This window comes from Arvicanthis niloticus, chromosome 4, assembly GCF_011762505.2.
Source record: "Arvicanthis niloticus isolate mArvNil1 chromosome 4, mArvNil1.pat.X, whole genome shotgun sequence".
Taxonomy (NCBI): domain Eukaryota; kingdom Metazoa; phylum Chordata; class Mammalia; order Rodentia; family Muridae; genus Arvicanthis; species Arvicanthis niloticus.
This window is the reverse complement of record NC_047661.1, coordinates 99,401,875-99,419,506: the sequence shown is the minus strand read 5'-3', so window position 1 is coordinate 99,419,506 and position 17,632 is coordinate 99,401,875. Positions and strand designations below refer to the sequence as shown.

Genomic DNA, 17,632 nt, shown 5'->3' with positions numbered 1-17,632 from the left:
ACGGGTAGGTTGTAGTCCAGCCTGTGATCCAGTCACTTGTGTGCGCTTGGGCTCCTATAAGCATGGCTAGGAACTGGATCTCAACTACACTCCCTGGCTTGGCCTATGCCGGATATTCTCTTAGTGACACGGTGTTCATTTATTATTATCTTTGTATTTTTATTATTGAGGACAGATTTGTGGAGTTAGTTCTTTCCTTCCACTGTAATGTAGGCTTAGGAAAGTGAACTCTGGTTGGCAAGCTTGCATTTTACCCCCTGCACCATCACATTGGCCCAAGATGTCCACTCACATACAGAATTTCACTCATTGAACACTGCATTTCAGTTACATGCCAGGGTGAGACAACATCGACATAATTGCAAAATTATTTTCTTTAATAGTGAAGAAATTGCCTTTTACAACGGGAATAAACGAGAAAAGCAGACAATCCACTCAGTCTTCCGAAAACTGGTAAGATAAACACTTGACAGTCACATGGTTTTTTTTTCTATGCCTTTACATATGTATGAATAAATGTTAAAGATATATTTTAAATAACAAGTCTTTATACTGTGTTTTAAACTAAAAATGAGTTTAAATAACTATTGCATCAACATTAAATTCCCCACTTATAAAATAGATTCATTTACTAGATAATCTTGTTCGTTTTTGCAGTGTTTGCTATAGAACTCTCATTGGATGATTATTTAATGGTTCTTACAGATCAGTGGAGAAGGATGGGATCATGTGCACGTACTTACATTTTAAGTTTCCTGACCATGTAGTTTCCATTGGACAGACATACATACATGTGGCTCTGCTAAACTTGATTTGCAACAGAAGTGGCATGCTGTTGTCATAGTTCGTTGACCTTTGATTTAGAATATAAATGTTTTCTAGAAGCTGTTTTTCTGTATTGGCTGCTGTTTTGAGTTCAGCTAGTTATACTCATTCAGAAGATACTCAGTGACAGGTAGGCGGCTTAAGTGCTAATGAGAATTAGGTGAGTGTGATGGGTGAGATCTCATCTCCAGGGAGCTAGTATTTTAGTGGGAATTTGTGATCTTGAATACATACTTTAAGAATACTAAAAAGTTGTCTTAGGCTATTTCAGAAATGATATTTTTGCCATCTCACATGACTAGAGTTTTTAGAGTTTGAAAGCACTTTTTTCAGCCTGTGGGTCTTCAGCCACACACTCACAGCCTAGTACAACTTTACCTTCTCTGACAAGTGTACTTGAAATGGCTTCTCATCGTTTCTTTTTGCTTTAGTGGTTGATGAGTTTGTGTATATAGGTGTTTGGCATTATTGGAAACAGCATTATACTATTATGTGTAATAGAAACAACGTTAAGTGAACAGTGTGTGTTGTGGTGTGTTTGGCATCTGAGCAGTGTTGAGCATTGTGTTCACTGAGTGGTGTATAATTGAGTCAGGAATCATAGCTATTCAGTATATGTTTGTAAATTAGTTATGCTTTATCCTTATGGAGAATTAGTTTTTTATTTGTCAAGGAAAAAAAATGCTTTGTTTTGTTTCCTGTCAGGTGGAACACTTACATAATTTCATTTTCTTCCGGTTTTCTATGGGTTTCATTGATAGCATCATTGCCAAATGTAAGTATGTTAAAAGAGATGGTGCAACATGATCTGTGGGAAGAGTAAAATAACAGTCCTTATAATCTTAGCTATTTTGTTCCAGATGTTGCCACTGTGGTTGGGTACCTGGTTGTCAGTCGCCCGTTCCTAGACCTGGCGCATCCTCGACATCTTCACAGTACACACTCAGAGCTGTTAGAGGTAATGCACTGACACCAACGAAGTGAAAATCCAAAATTAAGCCTTTGTTTTATTTTAGGAATGTGAGCAAAGTCTAATACTCGTTTGTCTTTAAGGATTACTACCAAAGTGGAAGAATGCTTTTGAGAATGTCTCAAGCTTTGGGTCGTATAGTTTTGGCTGGGCGTGAAATGACTAGATTGGCTGGGTAAGAATTGTACTAATATGCAAATACATGGAATAATTTTTAAACATATATTGTTCTTATAAGCTGGTACCCAGTTGAGATTAAAATTATGGGAGGTACTGTCCCTTCCTATTCTAGGAAGCTGGTTTTGATAGACAATTATGGAAGACTTCTCTCAGTGAACTTCTCATGCTTCCTGAAGGCTGTGTGAATAGTGTCACGTTTGTTGGCTGTCTTTCATGGACACTGGCCTTAGATATGTTGGGGAAATGATTCTTGGCAGCCTTTTTTTTTTTTTTTTTTTTTTTTAAACAGAAGTTTAAGTTAGTGAGTAGAAGTTTTATGTTTGAATATTTTTGTTTTCAACTACAGATTTTTACCCCCTAAGGATTTATATTGGCAACTGTGTTCTTTTTTTTTCCTCTTTCTCCTACCCCCCCCAAAAAAAACCATTTTATTAAGGAGTGATTGGTATGTTAAAAGCATCATAGTAGTGTATACAAAATTCATAACTATTGGGACAAATGTGTTTCTGTGACACTGTCAACACCAAGTATAAATAAACGGATCATCTCCCAAGGTTCCTCTGCTCCCAGAGCTTTCTGCTTGTTATTTATACCAAACAAGCAAACAAATAAATACCCGTTTGCTTCTCTAACAAGAAACCTCCTCTTGACCTTCATGTCCTTATACTCCTCGACTTCTTATCACTGGACTAGTTTCTGTTATCCGGTGATTTTCATCAAATATTATGAATTCTTTATCATTTTCTCTCTTCAGAATATGAAAACAGAGATGTCCTCAGTTTCCCCTTTTGTGGAGAATCAGTGCCTCTTTCTCTCTGATAAAAAAGCCAGTCTTGTATGTGACAGTATGTCACTCCAGCAGATCAGAACCCAGCCTTCCTGTGTCTACAGCATGCACTAGCAAGAATATGTGTTAGTGACCAAGGGAAACGCTTATCTTGCCTCTGAGTGGGGTGTTGTTGAGACGAGGATCCTGTGGAACTTCTTTCTCATTTCTTGTCTCTTCTCTTTGACTGAAGCAAAGTAGGACATGTGTGTTATTAATATTTTATGCTCTGAGACTTCCTTTAGGTTATGTCTCTTAAGCTAAGTTACAGTGTTAGACATTTCAGTTTATATACAAGATGTAATAGCCTAGGCTTTTGATTATGTTTTCTATTAAATTTTAGTTTTACGGCTCGGATTACAGAATTAATGCAAGTACTAAAGGATTTAAATCATGGCAAATATGAACGTACAATGGTGTCACAGCAGGAGAAGGGTAAATATAAACATCATAGTTTGCAGTCATGGTTTTAAGTTTTTCCTAATATATAATATCTTAATAATTATTTTCCATTAAGGTATTGAAGGAGCACAAGCCAGTCCCTTGATACCTGGAGCTGGAGAAATCATCAATGCAGACAACATTATAAAGTATGTTCTAGAAAAAGGCTGTGCTGTACTCCACACATTTGTTACGCTTCATGGCAGCCTTTCTCTTCAGCTTGGAGTTACATGTGTGATTTAAAGTTGACCTTTAAAAAATTTTAAATAGCTTTGGTATATCATTGACTTAAAAGTTTTGAGTAAGGTATATGTATACATTTATATATGTATAGTTTGATGTTTTGATATTACCTACATATTATAAAATAATGTTCCTGTTTCAGTTAATTATTATCTTTTATTTCTACACCTGGGTGTGTGTAGTGTATGTGTGTTATTTCGTGTGTGTAGAGCATATGTAACTGTTGCCCCTGTGCTGCCGGTTAGACCTAGAAGTCACTCATCTTGGCCATCATGATCCTCAGATGACACCACCTTCATTTCCCTTTCCCTCAGCCCCTGGCAGCTACTACCACATTCGACATATAAGTTATATATGAACTGTGTTTCTTTTTCTCTCTCATTTTTCTTACCATGATGCTCTCTATCATAACCAATTCAGTTCTTTTAAAAACATGTTTGTGGTTTGAGGAGTTTAAAATCCAATTTTTACTTATGTGCTTCCTGTGTTCATGCTTGTATGTGTGTTCACCGTGTGTGTGCAGGTGCATATGGAGGAAGGCAGAGAAGGGCATTCAGTCCTCTGCAGCTGGAGTTACAAATGCTTCTGAGCCACTTGATACGGTTGCTGGGAACCAAATGTGGGCCCTCTGCAGGAGCAGCAAGTGCTCCTACCCACAGAGCCACCTCTGCAGCACTCCTCTGAGTGTGTACACATGTGATACATTCTTTATTGTTTATCACTTGAAAGACATTAAAGGAGTTTCCCCAGTTGGTTTGGCAGTGAGGGAGGGAGGGAGGGAGGGTACCACTCCGTGGCAATTACTTTATTTCCTTCAGATATGCACTGGAATTAGGAGTGCCCATCTGAAGCAGGAAACTTAGAGCCGTTAACTGAGGATCTTCCATATTGCTTTCCTCTCATTGCTGTTTAGTTACATTCTTACCAACAGTGGTTAAGGGTTCCTTTCCTCTGAGTCTTGCCAGCATGACCTTTGTCTTTATAACTGCCATCTTTAATAGGGGTGATGCACATTGTAGTTTTCATTTGCCTTTCTATGGTGCTTAGAGATCTTGAGAACCTTTTCAATTACATTTTGTCTCCTGAATGTATTCTTTTATGAAGTGTCTGAATGGTCTTTTGCTGTGTTGGGTTACTTCTACTTGGAGTATTGAATTATTTAAGTTCCTTACATGTTTTAATTTCCCTCTTTTTATTAATGTCCTTTTTAGGTTTGATCATGTTCCTTTAGCAACACCAAATGGAGATATCTTGATTCAAGACCTTAGTTTTGAAGTAAGTTTTAAAATGTTCATATGGGTTTAAATTATCTTCAAAATAGAAATTGAAAAATTTAGTATTTAAATTAACTATATATAAATCCATACAATCACATTTGAAACTCTCTCTTTGAACCATCTAGAAATTTCATTTTTCTTAAAATGGACTAACTTTAAAATCTCAGTCATTACTACTACATCAAGTTTGTTTTGCTGGCTATATGGCTCAACAGTTAGGAGACGTCACAGAGGAACCAGCTTTTGTTCCCAGCACCCACATGGTGGCTAACTGACTCCAATTCTCAGAGATCTGATGGCCTCTGTGGCCTCTGCAGACTCCTACACACACATGGTACACATAAGCTTATACAAGCATGCACACACAAATGAAAAAAAAATCTTACTTTTTTTTGCAAATAAAGTTCATGATAAGATGCATCTAATTAGAATATCCATGAATGTTGGACATTTAAATATGCAAATAGAACTTTAATCTCATTAAATAAAAAATCTAAATCAAGTCTGCTTTGGTTGTGCAGCATGATTTGTATCCATATAAACAATACAAAGTCAGTCTTTCTCACCCTGTTTCTCGTTATATTTTATTTATATATTTTGTGTGTTGTGTTTTGGGGGTGAAACATGTGCCATATTGAGTATGTCAGAGTCAGAACACAATTTGAGTGAATTGGTCCTCTTCGTCTACTGTGTGGGCTCCAGGGGTTAAACTCAGGCCATCAGGTTTGGCAGGGAGCATCTTTACCTACTGACCCATATCACTAGCCCCTGGACAATTAGCAGCACCTAGTGTAGCCATTCCAAATAGGACGTCAGCCAGATAAACAGCGATACTGATTCAGTATGTTTTCCTAATTAAACTGGTGGCATGATAGCCATAGTAAAATGAAATGGCAACCCATGGCTGGTTTTTGTGTGATTTATATCTTGAATTTTGAGGATTACTATTGTGCCCATTGATAAACTTCTGAAAATCAGAATTTCTTTCTTTTGAAAAGTCATCAGAAGATAGACTTGGCCATCAGAAAGCAAGTTTCCTGCTTGCTTGTCTGTTGTGTTATAGCTAAACAAATGGACTTTTTGCAGGCGAAGATTCCATTTGCTTGGGCTGTCTCTGCCTTTGGCTCCTTTGAATACTGCCTGTATTTACTGTCACAGTAGGAGTCCCGTTGGCTTGGCGTGCTTTGGCTTGTGCTGCTTTTTAGGATTTGCCGGCACCACCTCCTCCTCCCCTACCTCTGAGCATGTCTCTGAGCCTAGGAACTGCTGCTGCTCCTCTTGCTGTCTTCTCCAGCAGAGCCAATCTGTCTGCCTGTTCCTGTCTCGCTGTCCCCATGCCTGCTTGCTGCAGTGGTTTCCTCATGCTAAGCTTCTTACATGAAGTTTTCCCAGTTGTCACTTCCAGTGAAGTGTACGTTGACCTCTGCCGATGCATCTGTGCCCGTTCCTGTTTCCTTATCCTATCCTGAGTTTTCTCCATGGTACTTAGTCTGTAGTATACAATTTAATTTATTTTGTTATTGTACATATTTTTGCTGACACAGAAGCTATACACATTGTCATTTAAAGTATTAAAATAAAAGATGATGTACATATCATTGGGGAATGTTTAGATAAATTATGGTGTAGTCATACTATTCATATAGTATAGTGTGTAGTACATACTGAGTATGTACTACAGGCATTAAAAGAATGGGCAAGAGGGACCCAAATGCAGTGACCTGGAAGAATATTTGTGACACGTTGTTAAGTAAATATAGACCTTTAAGTAAAAGAATCTGCTCTACGGTTCAGGTAATGATACATTAATAAACGTGAATATATACAATTATTATTTTCAGAATTCTCAGATTTTTTAAGCCATCAAATTTTGTATCTGATTAAGACTATATTAAACAGTCTAATGGTCTTTAAGTGAAAAAAAGAAACTCAGTAAAAACTGAAAGTTATCAGAAGTAAAAGGGCTCCCATCATGCACACCATAGTTGTGCCCAACACCACATTTACAAGTAAAATTAGAACCTAAGAATTAGCAAAGACCAATCTTTGAGTCTAAGGAAATATCACACGTACATATTCATTTAATTTAGTTAATTCAAAGAATAATTGTCTTTCAGGTTCAATCTGGGGCCAACGTTCTCATTTGTGGTCCAAATGGCTGTGGGAAGAGTTCCCTCTTCCGTGTTCTTGGTGAAGTATGTACGAGCTGGCTTCCAACGCTTGTTGTCTTATTTGTAATACTGTTAGGTTATGAATTTCAGTCACTTAATGTTCTCCCCGTGCTTTTATAGTTATGGCCTCTTTTTGGAGGACGTCTTACTAAACCCGAGAGAGGAAAGTTATTTTATGTTCCTCAGGTAAGACTTTGTTTGGACTGTTTTGTAACCTTTAAGATCTTTTTGCTTAATATTTTAAAACATGTGTTTAATGGCTCTTGCTGTGTCACTGCTAGCGACCCTATATGACCCTGGGAACACTGAGAGACCAAGTAACATATCCAGATGGAAAAGAAGATCAAAAGAAGAAGGGGATATCTGACCAAGTAAGGGGTGGTTATATCCTACATGCACCAAGCATGCCCTGCTTCAGATTCGTTTTAAACACCATACAGTGTGGCCTAATGTGTAAAGTCTTCCTAAACCATTGTTAGAACTCTCCAAGAGGTGGAAAGAGATAGCTGCTTTGCCTAAGGATTACTTTCAGCATGTTTTAACCATTACGACAGTGCTGTGTAATTATTGTCCCTGTCCTTTGCTTACATGATAGTGTACTGTCATGAAGCTGCTAGACATTTTGTCAAGGGTACTATGGCTAGGGCCTGACAGTTCAGGTCAGCTTTGTCCCATTTCTCTCCAGAAGAGCACCTAACTGTCCAAGTGGTTGGCTATAGAGTTACTGAGCTAGTCTAAAAAAAATAAGGTGAGCCAGGACAGGACATTAGTTTCTAATACACTTTTTCGGTCTTTCATCTTTTCATAAAGGTACTGAAGGAGTACTTGGACAACGTGCAGCTGGGTCACATCCTTGAGCGAGAAGGAGGCTGGGATAGTGTTCAGGACTGGATGGATGTACTCAGCGGAGGAGAAAAACAAAGAATGGCGGTCAGTGTCCTCTGAAACTGGGACCAAATGCTTGTTTAAAGCAGTGGGCAGAGTCCAGAATTTGGCTAATCCAGACACAGGGCTTTGTCTTGTACTCAGCAAATACTATAGTGTTAGTTAGTTTAAATTATAATAAAAGTTCTAGAAAATGTTTAACTTTATATAAGTTTGAAATTTTGAAACTGTGTTAGTAATGCTGTTGTTCTGTGAAAGGGAAAGCTATAGATGGAGTGTATGAAAGTTAGGCAGGCTGCTCTCTTGACAGTGTCTTGTGAGGAGCATGGGTTATAGCATCTTTCAGGAACTTTTCCCTGAAGATTCCTTTTTGCTCTCATTCAGGCTGTTCTCCATGAACAGCTCAAAGTATTAGAAACACCAGTTCTTCATCCTGTGCCTTGTCCTTGCTCCTCCCTGCACTGTCACTTATAACTTGGTTTCTTCAGTCATTAACCTACTCCCCAAGTTACATAGAATTTTAAAACTTTCCTAGGATAAAGAAGAATTGGAAACACTTTAGATTTTGTAATTACAGAGTTATCCTGAAAAAAGACAGCATTGACTCTCCTGTATGCAGTCTTCTCCTTATTTGTTATCCTCTAAGCTCCCACAGAACAGCCCAGCTCCAAGTTGTAAATGCTTTCACTATCCTTCCAAACAACAACATGGTCAGGTCCATTGGAGGAATACCCTACTACTGTCTGGTGCCAGTTTGATGATTAACACCATGACCAAAACCAGTGTGAAAGAGGAAGTCTATTTTAGCTTGCGTGTTACAGTTCATCATCTAGTAAAGTCAGGGCAGGAACTCAAGGGAAGAACTGAAGTGGAAACTATAAAGGGATGCTGCTTACTGCCTTGCGTCCAGGGTCACATTCAGTTACCCTTTTTATTCAGTACAGGCCTGCCTGCTCAGAGATGGTACTGCCCAGGTGAGCTGGGCCTTCCGACATCAACTAGTGACCAAGAAGATATGCTAGAGAGATGGCTTAGTGTTAAAGAGCACTGTTTGCTCTTCCAGAGGTCCTGGGTTTGATGCCTAGTACCCACATGGCAGCTCAGTCATTGGTGATTACAGAAGTCTACATCAGATGTCTTGTGGATTTATATTTTGAGACAGGGTCTGTCATTGAATCTGGAGTTTATCAGTTGGTGAGGCTGGCTGGCCAGCAAGCCCACAAGATCCCTTTCTTCTAACTTCCAGCACTGGATTATTGTTGGTGCCACCATGCCCAGCTTTGCTTTTATATGGGTGTTGGGGGTTTGGACTCAGGTTTTTGTGCTTGTACAACAGGCTCTTTATCTGCTGAGCCATCTTCCCAGCCCCCATCTTCAGTTTCCTACCTTACTACTTTGCTGCTCAGCAGAACTCATTTTATATTTGAATAAAAAGCTATTCAGGTCAGTAACAGCTAATTTTGAGTGCTTAGTAGATGATAGCAGATTACAAAGGCTAATACACTGTATCTTTAAAACAGTCCTATGAAATTATTATTGTGAATATTCCAGTCACCAAGGAAATTGCACTTTAGTAGTTTGAGGCTTGCCAAGCAGACAGTTAATGTTAGAATTGGTAAAAGATTGTGTGTCAGTCTCAGCTCAGACAGAATATTGGTTTAAATACTTGCTTTGCAACTTTCTTGTTTTGTGGAGTCAAATAGCTGACAGCATGGGGGGAAGATGGAGGCACACATGCACACATGGTAAGAATAATTTCATGGAGCAGAGAGGCACTTGTGAAGTACCATCAACATACTGTCTGTGATAATGTCTGATGCTTCCTCTTCCTCATTCTATGCACATAGGTGTAGACCTCAGAAAAGCAGTTTGTTTTAGTTATCTACTTGCTATATACTTGAATGGAACAGCTGTGTTAAGTGTCAAGTATATTGTAGTAATTTAATCACGGTTTCTACTTTAGTGAATTTTACAGCTTTAGGCAACCACATAAAAAGATAAGCTCAAGTTTGCCATATACAGCAATTCCATAAAGGGCCCACTTGGATTGAGAGAATGACTTAAAACACTTGGAAGATGTCTGGACCAGAGTCAGATATTGGGACTTAAGAATGAATAAGCTTGTTGTGATAGCACAGACATGGTTCAAGGATTCTGGAGTCAGAGGAAGGAGGATTGCCATGGGTTTAGGCCAGCCTGGGCTAGTCAGAGTGAGAGCCTGTATCAAACAAACAACAGCAAAAAAAGATGAAAAGAGAAAGGAAAGAAAGACATGACAGAGCCTCTAAGGCCCAGGCCATCTTACTCCTAGTCGTCGATGGGAAGAGACAGTGCTGGCTGAACGCTGAGATCAGAGCATGGTAGGAGGAAGAGGGATAGGACCTTGGAGATGAAGAAGGGAAAGCTGTGGAGAATTTTTTAAGTCAAGTGGGGTTCTTTGAGTTACATATGTAGTAGGTGCTCCCTGGCTACATGGAGAATAGTGAAAAGGCAGAGAGTTGTCATGCAGGCAGAAAATGAGTGTTCTCTGAGATGAGGGTATGGCAGAGATGAAAAGTATGTGTACTCTAAACTCCATGAGACAGAAAAAGAGGGTGGATGAGAGGGAGGGTAGAAAAGAGGTCAGAAAGATTGAGCTCCTAGCTCTGAGAGAGAAGAGGATCTGGGATTTAGTTCTGAGGACTCTCACGTACACACACTGCATGGCCAGGTGGGAACGTACTAGAGAGGACAGAGAGAGCAGTGAGCAGACCCCAGTGCCCTCACTGATCTCAGGGAGGGGTGCCTTGAGGATGTTTCTCAGAAGATAGGTTGATTAGAGTTAGGAAAATGTCTGTTGGTTTTGCAACATGAAGATCTCTGTTGGGGACAATGACAGAACATTTCCAGAAAATAGAGTACATTTGGAATATAAGTAAGGGAAAATGTCCCACATTCCTGCTAATGACAGAAATGGAAGCATGATTAGCACTTGTGAGCTCATTTCTAAGATCAGCAGCTTCTAGAAACAGCACACTTCCAGACCAACCAGACAGGCCTGGCAGGAGCACTAGCATGTGCTTGGTGAGCACCGACAGATGCCTTTACTTAAGCAACAGTCGGGGATTCTGTGCATCTGAGCCATCCAGAGTCTGAATTCTAAGGTTTGGCGAAAGCACAAAACTTGTTTGTCTGTTGAACGTTCATCTTAAGACTCAGTTCCATCTCACACCAGTGTTTCTTTTGTGTTAGCTATACATACTTCTCAAACATATGTTTTCCTTTTGTTTAAGATGACAATAAAAAATTCATTTTATTTATATTATTTCTATCTCTGAGGGTGATGCTTCTTAGTTAGGAATAACTTTCATATTTTAGCTCTATAAGACACCAAAAAGCATATTTACTGAAGTAGGTTTATCTTTTTAAATTAGTTTTATATTTAGGCCAACCTCTGTTTATACAGATTATTTCCTTTTATGCTTTAGATGGCAAGATTGTTTTATCATAAACCCCAGTTTGCCATTTTGGATGAATGCACAAGTGCGGTTAGTGTGGATGTGGAGGACTACATTTACAGCCACTGTCGGAAGGTAAGCATCATGTACAGGTGCTGGACGGGAGCATCTGTCTGTGTGCCATGGCCATGCAAGCTTGGACCAGAAGGAAATTCCAAGTAACAAGATTGCTACCCAAAAGTAATACCTTGCATTGTCTTTAAACTGGTAACTAATGTATGTAACGGAGTAAAAAGTTATCAGTGTATTCTAAGTACAACTTTATAGATATGAACAGAATACAAGGAATTATCCATGCATTCTAAATGTAACTCTCTTTAGCAATTTCTTAGTCATGATACAGTGTTTCAATCTGTTCTCTTCTGCATCATGACTTACATACACTGTGTTAATCAAAAAAACCCAAAACCAAAAAACCTCTGATCTTTTTTTTTGTCCCAGTAACTTTACCTATATATCACTTTTTAAATTAAGAAAATCAACAGTAACCACATAGTACTTAATTTTTTTTTAAATTCTTATTTTATGTGGGTATGTGTGGCGTATGTGCCTGTTGTGCTTGTATGTGTTTGCATGTCTGGTGGTGTGCATGTAGAGGACACAGGTTGTTTTGGGGTAGCTTTCGTCTCACTCTACTTCATTGATGAGGCAGGGTTTCTTGCTGCAGCTGTAGTTTGTTGACTCAGCTATTTCAGCCAGCTGTTTTCCTGTGTCGGCATTCTGAACATGAGATGTACAGGATGTCTACCATGCCCACCAGCTACAACCGCTGTTCATGCTGGGATAGCAAATGCTCTACCCACTGAGTCAGCTTTCCACCCTTCACTTATTAGGTTTTAATTCATCTGGTTTATTTTATTTGGATAGTATTATCTAAAATTAATTTCTTTTAGTTGATAAGTTGGAGGTGGACTGTGCTCCCATTATTTAAATACTTGTTCACTAGTCCTGATGTACTCTTCTTAGATTTGAAAAATAGTAGTATATTCTATTATTCTGTGTGAATAAATGAGTTACAGGGGTATTTTAAGAGTTTATATTTGGGGAGTTTACAATAAATAAGTCATGTTGTACATACACATGTACACAACACACACACACACACACACACGTGCACACACAATTCCTGCCATTTGGAGGATAGCCATGGATCAGCATTAGCAGTACCTGGAAGTTGTTAGAAATGTGGAGTCTCCAACTTTTCGAGGTAGAACAGTGTGTTAACAAACATGTGAAAGGATGAAGTGTGGTGTGCTGTCCAGAGGGTCTTCAACAGTCTTCCAGTGGAGAAGACTGTTGATTGAACTGTTGATTATATTTATTTAATGGCTTATATCTCTTCTTGAATCCTCTTTAGTAATTTGTGGTTTTCAGTTTTATAGGCATTGGAGATGTTTGTAGTGTTTTCATGCATAAGACCATATAGGCTGTATTTCACTTGAAGGCTTTCCTTGACAATTCTATGTTGTTGCTTCTTTTGATTTTAAGATGTGTAGATCTGTAATATACATTCCATTTGAGGGAAGAAAAGTTACTTGAGGTTTCTATGATCATTTAAAATTGTACTGTTTATGAAGAAGCAGAAAATGAGGGACTGAATCCTGTTTAGAACCTTTAAAAACTGTTGATTTGAAATATGTGTGCATGCATGGTGCTCACATAGGTCAGGGGACAACTGCAGGAGTCAGCGCTCTTCCACCATGTCAGTCCAGGCATTGGCTCAGCCTGTCAGCCTTGGCGTCTTTACCCACTACGGCATCTTGCAAGCCCTGGATTTTTTTTCTAACTACAAAACTGTAAATTTACAAATGAAATAAAGCAACACTTAAGCTCAGTGCAGAATGTTTGACATTGAAGAGCACAGTGGTGCTTCTTGCTGAATCTAAGCCATGAGCATGAGAATTAATTTTGGAAAGGTAGCATCTGGTGTTCAGATCTTACCATTTAAATTTTACTTTTGTATTTTGGCTTAAGTAATTCTAATATATATTATGCTCATCCTAATTGAGGTCTAATCTAATTACAAAATCAGGAGTAGAAAAAATGTCTCACTAGGCTGTTGATACAGTTGAAGTGTGTAAAAGCTGATAATGTGCATATCTTCTTATGCAGGTCCTAACTATTTGCACATTGGCAGCCAAACATGGACACAGTTTAAGTGATACTACTTGGTGCCAGCAGAATCGTTTAGTCATAAAATTTCATGATAGAAATTATCAGAATTTACTTAGGTTAATCTTTAAGATTATTATCAAAATGAAAATAAGATTAGGGTCTAGAGAGATGACTCGGTGGGTGGTTAGGAATACTTGCTGCTCTACAAGAGGACCTGAGTTCAGTTCACAACATCCACATGGTATCTCACAACTGCATTTAATTCCAGTTTCAAAGGTTCTCACACCCTCTTCTAGCCTCCATGGGCACTGTGTGCAGGTGGTAGATTTACAACCTGCAGGCTAAGCAGTCACACACATAAAATAAAAGAAACTAAAAGATCATGGTGAAGGTTTGCTGATTCTCCCAAACATGAGAGGTGTGTGTTGAGGATCTGCCCTAAGTCAGTGTTTCTCCTCCTCATCTGAATTGACTGGATAACTCATAGGCAATGGCATGGACTGTCCTGGGCGGTAGGACTGTGTTTAGCAGCACTTCTGGTGTTTATCCATTAGATGGCAGTGTTGTTCTTAACATACCTCCCCCCCCCCCAAAGTCTTCAGTCATTGCCAGAATGTCTACCAGAGAGAGAGAGAGAGAGCCTTCATTTGAGAACCACTGATCCAGAACAACTACAGTGATGTTTCTCCAAAAACCTAAAAATCTGAAGTGTGTTAGAAATGCTGGATCAATACTGAAACATTTTAATGTATTTTATAGCAAACTTATTAGGTAGCAAAACTTAATCCAAACTTACAAGATTTTTTTAAACGTTTTGTCTCATTTATGTCAGTATTTGTACACATTACTGCAGACACATGCAGAATTCTGCCTTAGAATATTCTAGAAGCAATGGAGTAGTAACTCCCAAATCTGAACCCCAAGACACATTCCAAAATGAGACTTTACAGTAGGGAATTGCATATTTGGAAGCACTGGCTTCCTGATTTTAACTTCTTGTTGTTCTTATATTACCATTTCATAATCAAATGTAGGGGGTAGATTTTATCATTAATTCTTAACCGTAGCCACTGAACATGGTATCTAACAGGTTAAAGTGTGTGTGTATTTGTGCTTGCCATTACTAATGTAAACATAAACCCTTTCTTTGAATTAGGTTGGCATCACCCTCTTTACTGTTTCACACAGAAAATCCCTTTGGAAACACCACGAGGTTTGTATTTCTTCCTTGTAATGATGAATGTTTATCTTATGTAAATATGTGAATTTTGTTGATGGATTTTAGATTTTACGGTCATGTTGCCATGTAGGCATACATTTTAAGGAAAAGTGAGTTTTACAGTACACAGTGGGGCTTTATTTGGTATTATTGTTGTCAGTTTTGAAAACTAGAATGTATATAAAAAAAATCTCTAACTCTACTGTGATTTGAGAGCATTTGGGTCTCCAGTACATAGGTGATGGGTGTGTAATAGTTGTGGGTAAGTGAGCTGGGTCATTGTCATTCAGGTTTGACAGGAAGTCTTAACATTAGATGGCAGATGTTAACGAGCATTTTCAGTAGAGGTCAGGACTATAAGGGAAAGATAGTGTAATGCCAGCCATGTGTGTAGTGTAGTAAAACAGGATTGTTAGGTAGGCTCAGCCACTTACTAGATACTGTACTGAAGTCTGCAGTGGTGCAGGAAGTGCTGTATGTTCTGGGTAGTGTCTTCAGGGTTAGTGGGGTAATATGGAGAACAGAGTTCTATTCTTCTCTCCAATTCTCTTATCTTTCCCTTCTCAAACTTTGCTATTCTCTCCCTCTTCTCTCCTTCCTTCTCCTCTCCTTCCCTCCCCTCTCCCCCCTTTTCCTCCTTTCCTCTTTCTCTGTGCTGGGTCCAGCCCTAGGCCTTGTGTATGTTTAGTTAAGAACAGCCACCATGTGAGGGAAGGAATCATAAAGCAGCTAAGAAATAGCAATACAGAAAACAAACAGAAGAAAACATCTTTATATAGAGACACTCACTAACTAAAAGCAGAAAGCTTTGTTCTGTGTCTTCAGAAGGCACATGCATAACTCCTTTTCTTTTCCGCTGAATCTAAACAAGTCTTTCAAGTGGAGAGTGGTAGCTGATCGGTGAAGTGGTCAGGGCTGCACGGGTGAGCCACCCAGGCTCTGGCCCCGCTCATCCTAGTAGCTTTGAGCTGCAGTTCAGAGCTCTGGAAGTATCCTCTTGTGGGATGCCTGTGCATTGACTAAGAAACGTGCAAGTCTGTTTTAGTTCTCCGAAATGGGGAACCATACCTGTTCTTATTTCTGACTTTCTCTTTTCTCCCATAGTACTACCTACATATGGATGGTAGAGGCAATTATGAATTCAAGAAGATCACGGAAGATACAGTTGAGTTCGGATCATAGAGACCATCTAGAGAACTTCACCTGCTTCAAAATGAGATAATGAACAGAATGCATTTGTAAATGCAACGTGCATTGTAAAATAAAGTTAAGCTTGTTTTTTTAAAAAAACAAAGCAACAAATTGACTAGATATAGGATAATTGAAACATTGAAACATTTAATATTGTATAGGATATTGCTAATTGTGTATATGTTGGTTTAATTATTAATTATGTACTAAGAATGTCCTTATTCTTGTGGTTAAAAAACCTGCCTGAATTAAATTGGGCTTAAATCAGTGTAACCTGATTCATCCTGGGATGTAAACCATCTGAAGTCAGCTAATTTGACTTTTATGGCTCTTTTTCTTTAATGAAGAACCCTATTAAAACTGGGGTCATTAGCTGTTCTATTCTAACAAAGTAGTCTTGAGTTTCATTTCTTGTGCCCCAAGGTAGTGGGAACCAGACCAATCACAATGTTTTATTGAAGCATATTCCATCATTACAGGATAGCATTTGGTACACAGCGGCAGATTTCTTTCGCTGCCTCATTTATTCTCATTCCTCATACATGCCTTGAAGTGCAGTGGACTCCAGGAGAGCCATTTGGTTTTTCTTTAGCTAAATAATAAATGTACCTGTCTCAGTCTGTTGGACTGAGTCGTTTTGAAGGTTCTGTCTCATGTGTACAACAGTGTGTATGCAATTGTGCTTACAGCCTGTGGTTACTACACGTTGTACCAGTCTTACCAGTGTTTGGGATGTTCAGACATAACCCTCTTGTGTGAAGCGCAAGGTCTTAGGAGAACTTTGGGTCTTGTGAAGAGATGGACAGGCTCCTCAGAAGTGTGGTTGTGTAATGGTGAGCACCACATGGCTGTAGTGGCAGTCCGTGAAGTAATGCACTGAGCACGCAACGCTGCTGTCGTCCCTGACTGTGGTTTCAGTTTGTAAACATGCTGACCATTATCATACACGTGGGTGAATGACATCTCCTAGAAACTGTCTCCTGGACAGCTGCTTCTGGATCAGCTCTGGCTCCCTGGAGCCATTAGTGACTAACTGTTGTTTGCACAAAGGAGGGCTGAGAGTGGACGTGATCAGTAAGTAGTTGTGAAGTCAGTTTGATGGAGTGGGCTCTGAAAGGGGCATTTGATGGTCTTGTTTCTTCATAACTCACAATCACTGGCTACCAAGATAACCCTGATGTATTGATTCCATAAATGCATCACATTCAGTTTTACCATGTCTCCTAGGCAAACATGTAACTTTCTGTTCAGATTAAAAAAAAAAAAATGATAACCTACACATCCTGTGCCTGTTCTTTTTTATTCTTGTGCCTGAATGCTGACCTTCAGAAAGGGCTTTTAGCACCCAGAAGTCTTTTTACAATACCTTATTAAGTTAGACAGGTTCTTACTATGTTGCTCTGTCTGGCCTGGAACTCACTGTGTAAAAAGTAGGCTGGCCTTGAACTCATAGAGGTCTACATACCTTTTCTTCCTGAGTGCTGGGATTAATGTACACTTTTAAATGTGCATTTCTTTTCTTAGAAAATCCCCACCCAATGTTTAGACCTCACAAATGCTAACAGCTAGCCAGGAGACCCTAAAAGCCAGTGTGTCCTGGAAAGGCTAAAGCACAGGGGAACTACAAGTTTTCAGATTTCTAGGCTACCGCAAGGCTGCCATCTGAAGTGTTCAACCTCTTGTCCGCCTCCTGCCTCCTGATTATTTTCCTGTTTCACTCTAATACTAAAGTGCCTCACCATTTGAGACAGAGAGGCAGGTCTTCCGGGAGAATCCCGTGTACTCTAACATG

At 39.1% G+C, this 17,632-nt stretch overlaps 1 protein-coding gene across 2 annotated transcripts in view; it reads left to right on the top strand.

Annotated features, from left to right (window-relative positions):
• Abcd3 (ATP binding cassette subfamily D member 3) overlaps window positions 1-17,119 on the top strand; it is a 51,291-nt gene extending 34,172 nt beyond the window's left edge. For both annotated transcript variants that reach the window (XM_034500119.2, XM_076933197.1), the window contains 14 exons: window positions 384-453; window positions 1,531-1,600; window positions 1,686-1,783; window positions 1,879-1,970; window positions 3,145-3,236; window positions 3,319-3,391; window positions 4,697-4,760; window positions 6,880-6,957; window positions 7,054-7,119; window positions 7,215-7,304; window positions 7,744-7,863; window positions 11,286-11,390; window positions 14,587-14,643; window positions 15,754-17,119. In XM_034500119.2, the coding sequence (XP_034356010.1) occupies window positions 384-453; window positions 1,531-1,600; window positions 1,686-1,783; window positions 1,879-1,970; window positions 3,145-3,236; window positions 3,319-3,391; window positions 4,697-4,760; window positions 6,880-6,957; window positions 7,054-7,119; window positions 7,215-7,304; window positions 7,744-7,863; window positions 11,286-11,390; window positions 14,587-14,643; window positions 15,754-15,831 (1,153 nt within the window). In that variant the 3' untranslated portion in view covers window positions 15,832-17,119. The remainder of the gene's footprint in view (window positions 1-383; window positions 454-1,530; window positions 1,601-1,685; window positions 1,784-1,878; window positions 1,971-3,144; window positions 3,237-3,318; window positions 3,392-4,696; window positions 4,761-6,879; window positions 6,958-7,053; window positions 7,120-7,214; window positions 7,305-7,743; window positions 7,864-11,285; window positions 11,391-14,586; window positions 14,644-15,753) is intronic.
• Window positions 17,120-17,632: the final 513 nt, after the last annotated feature.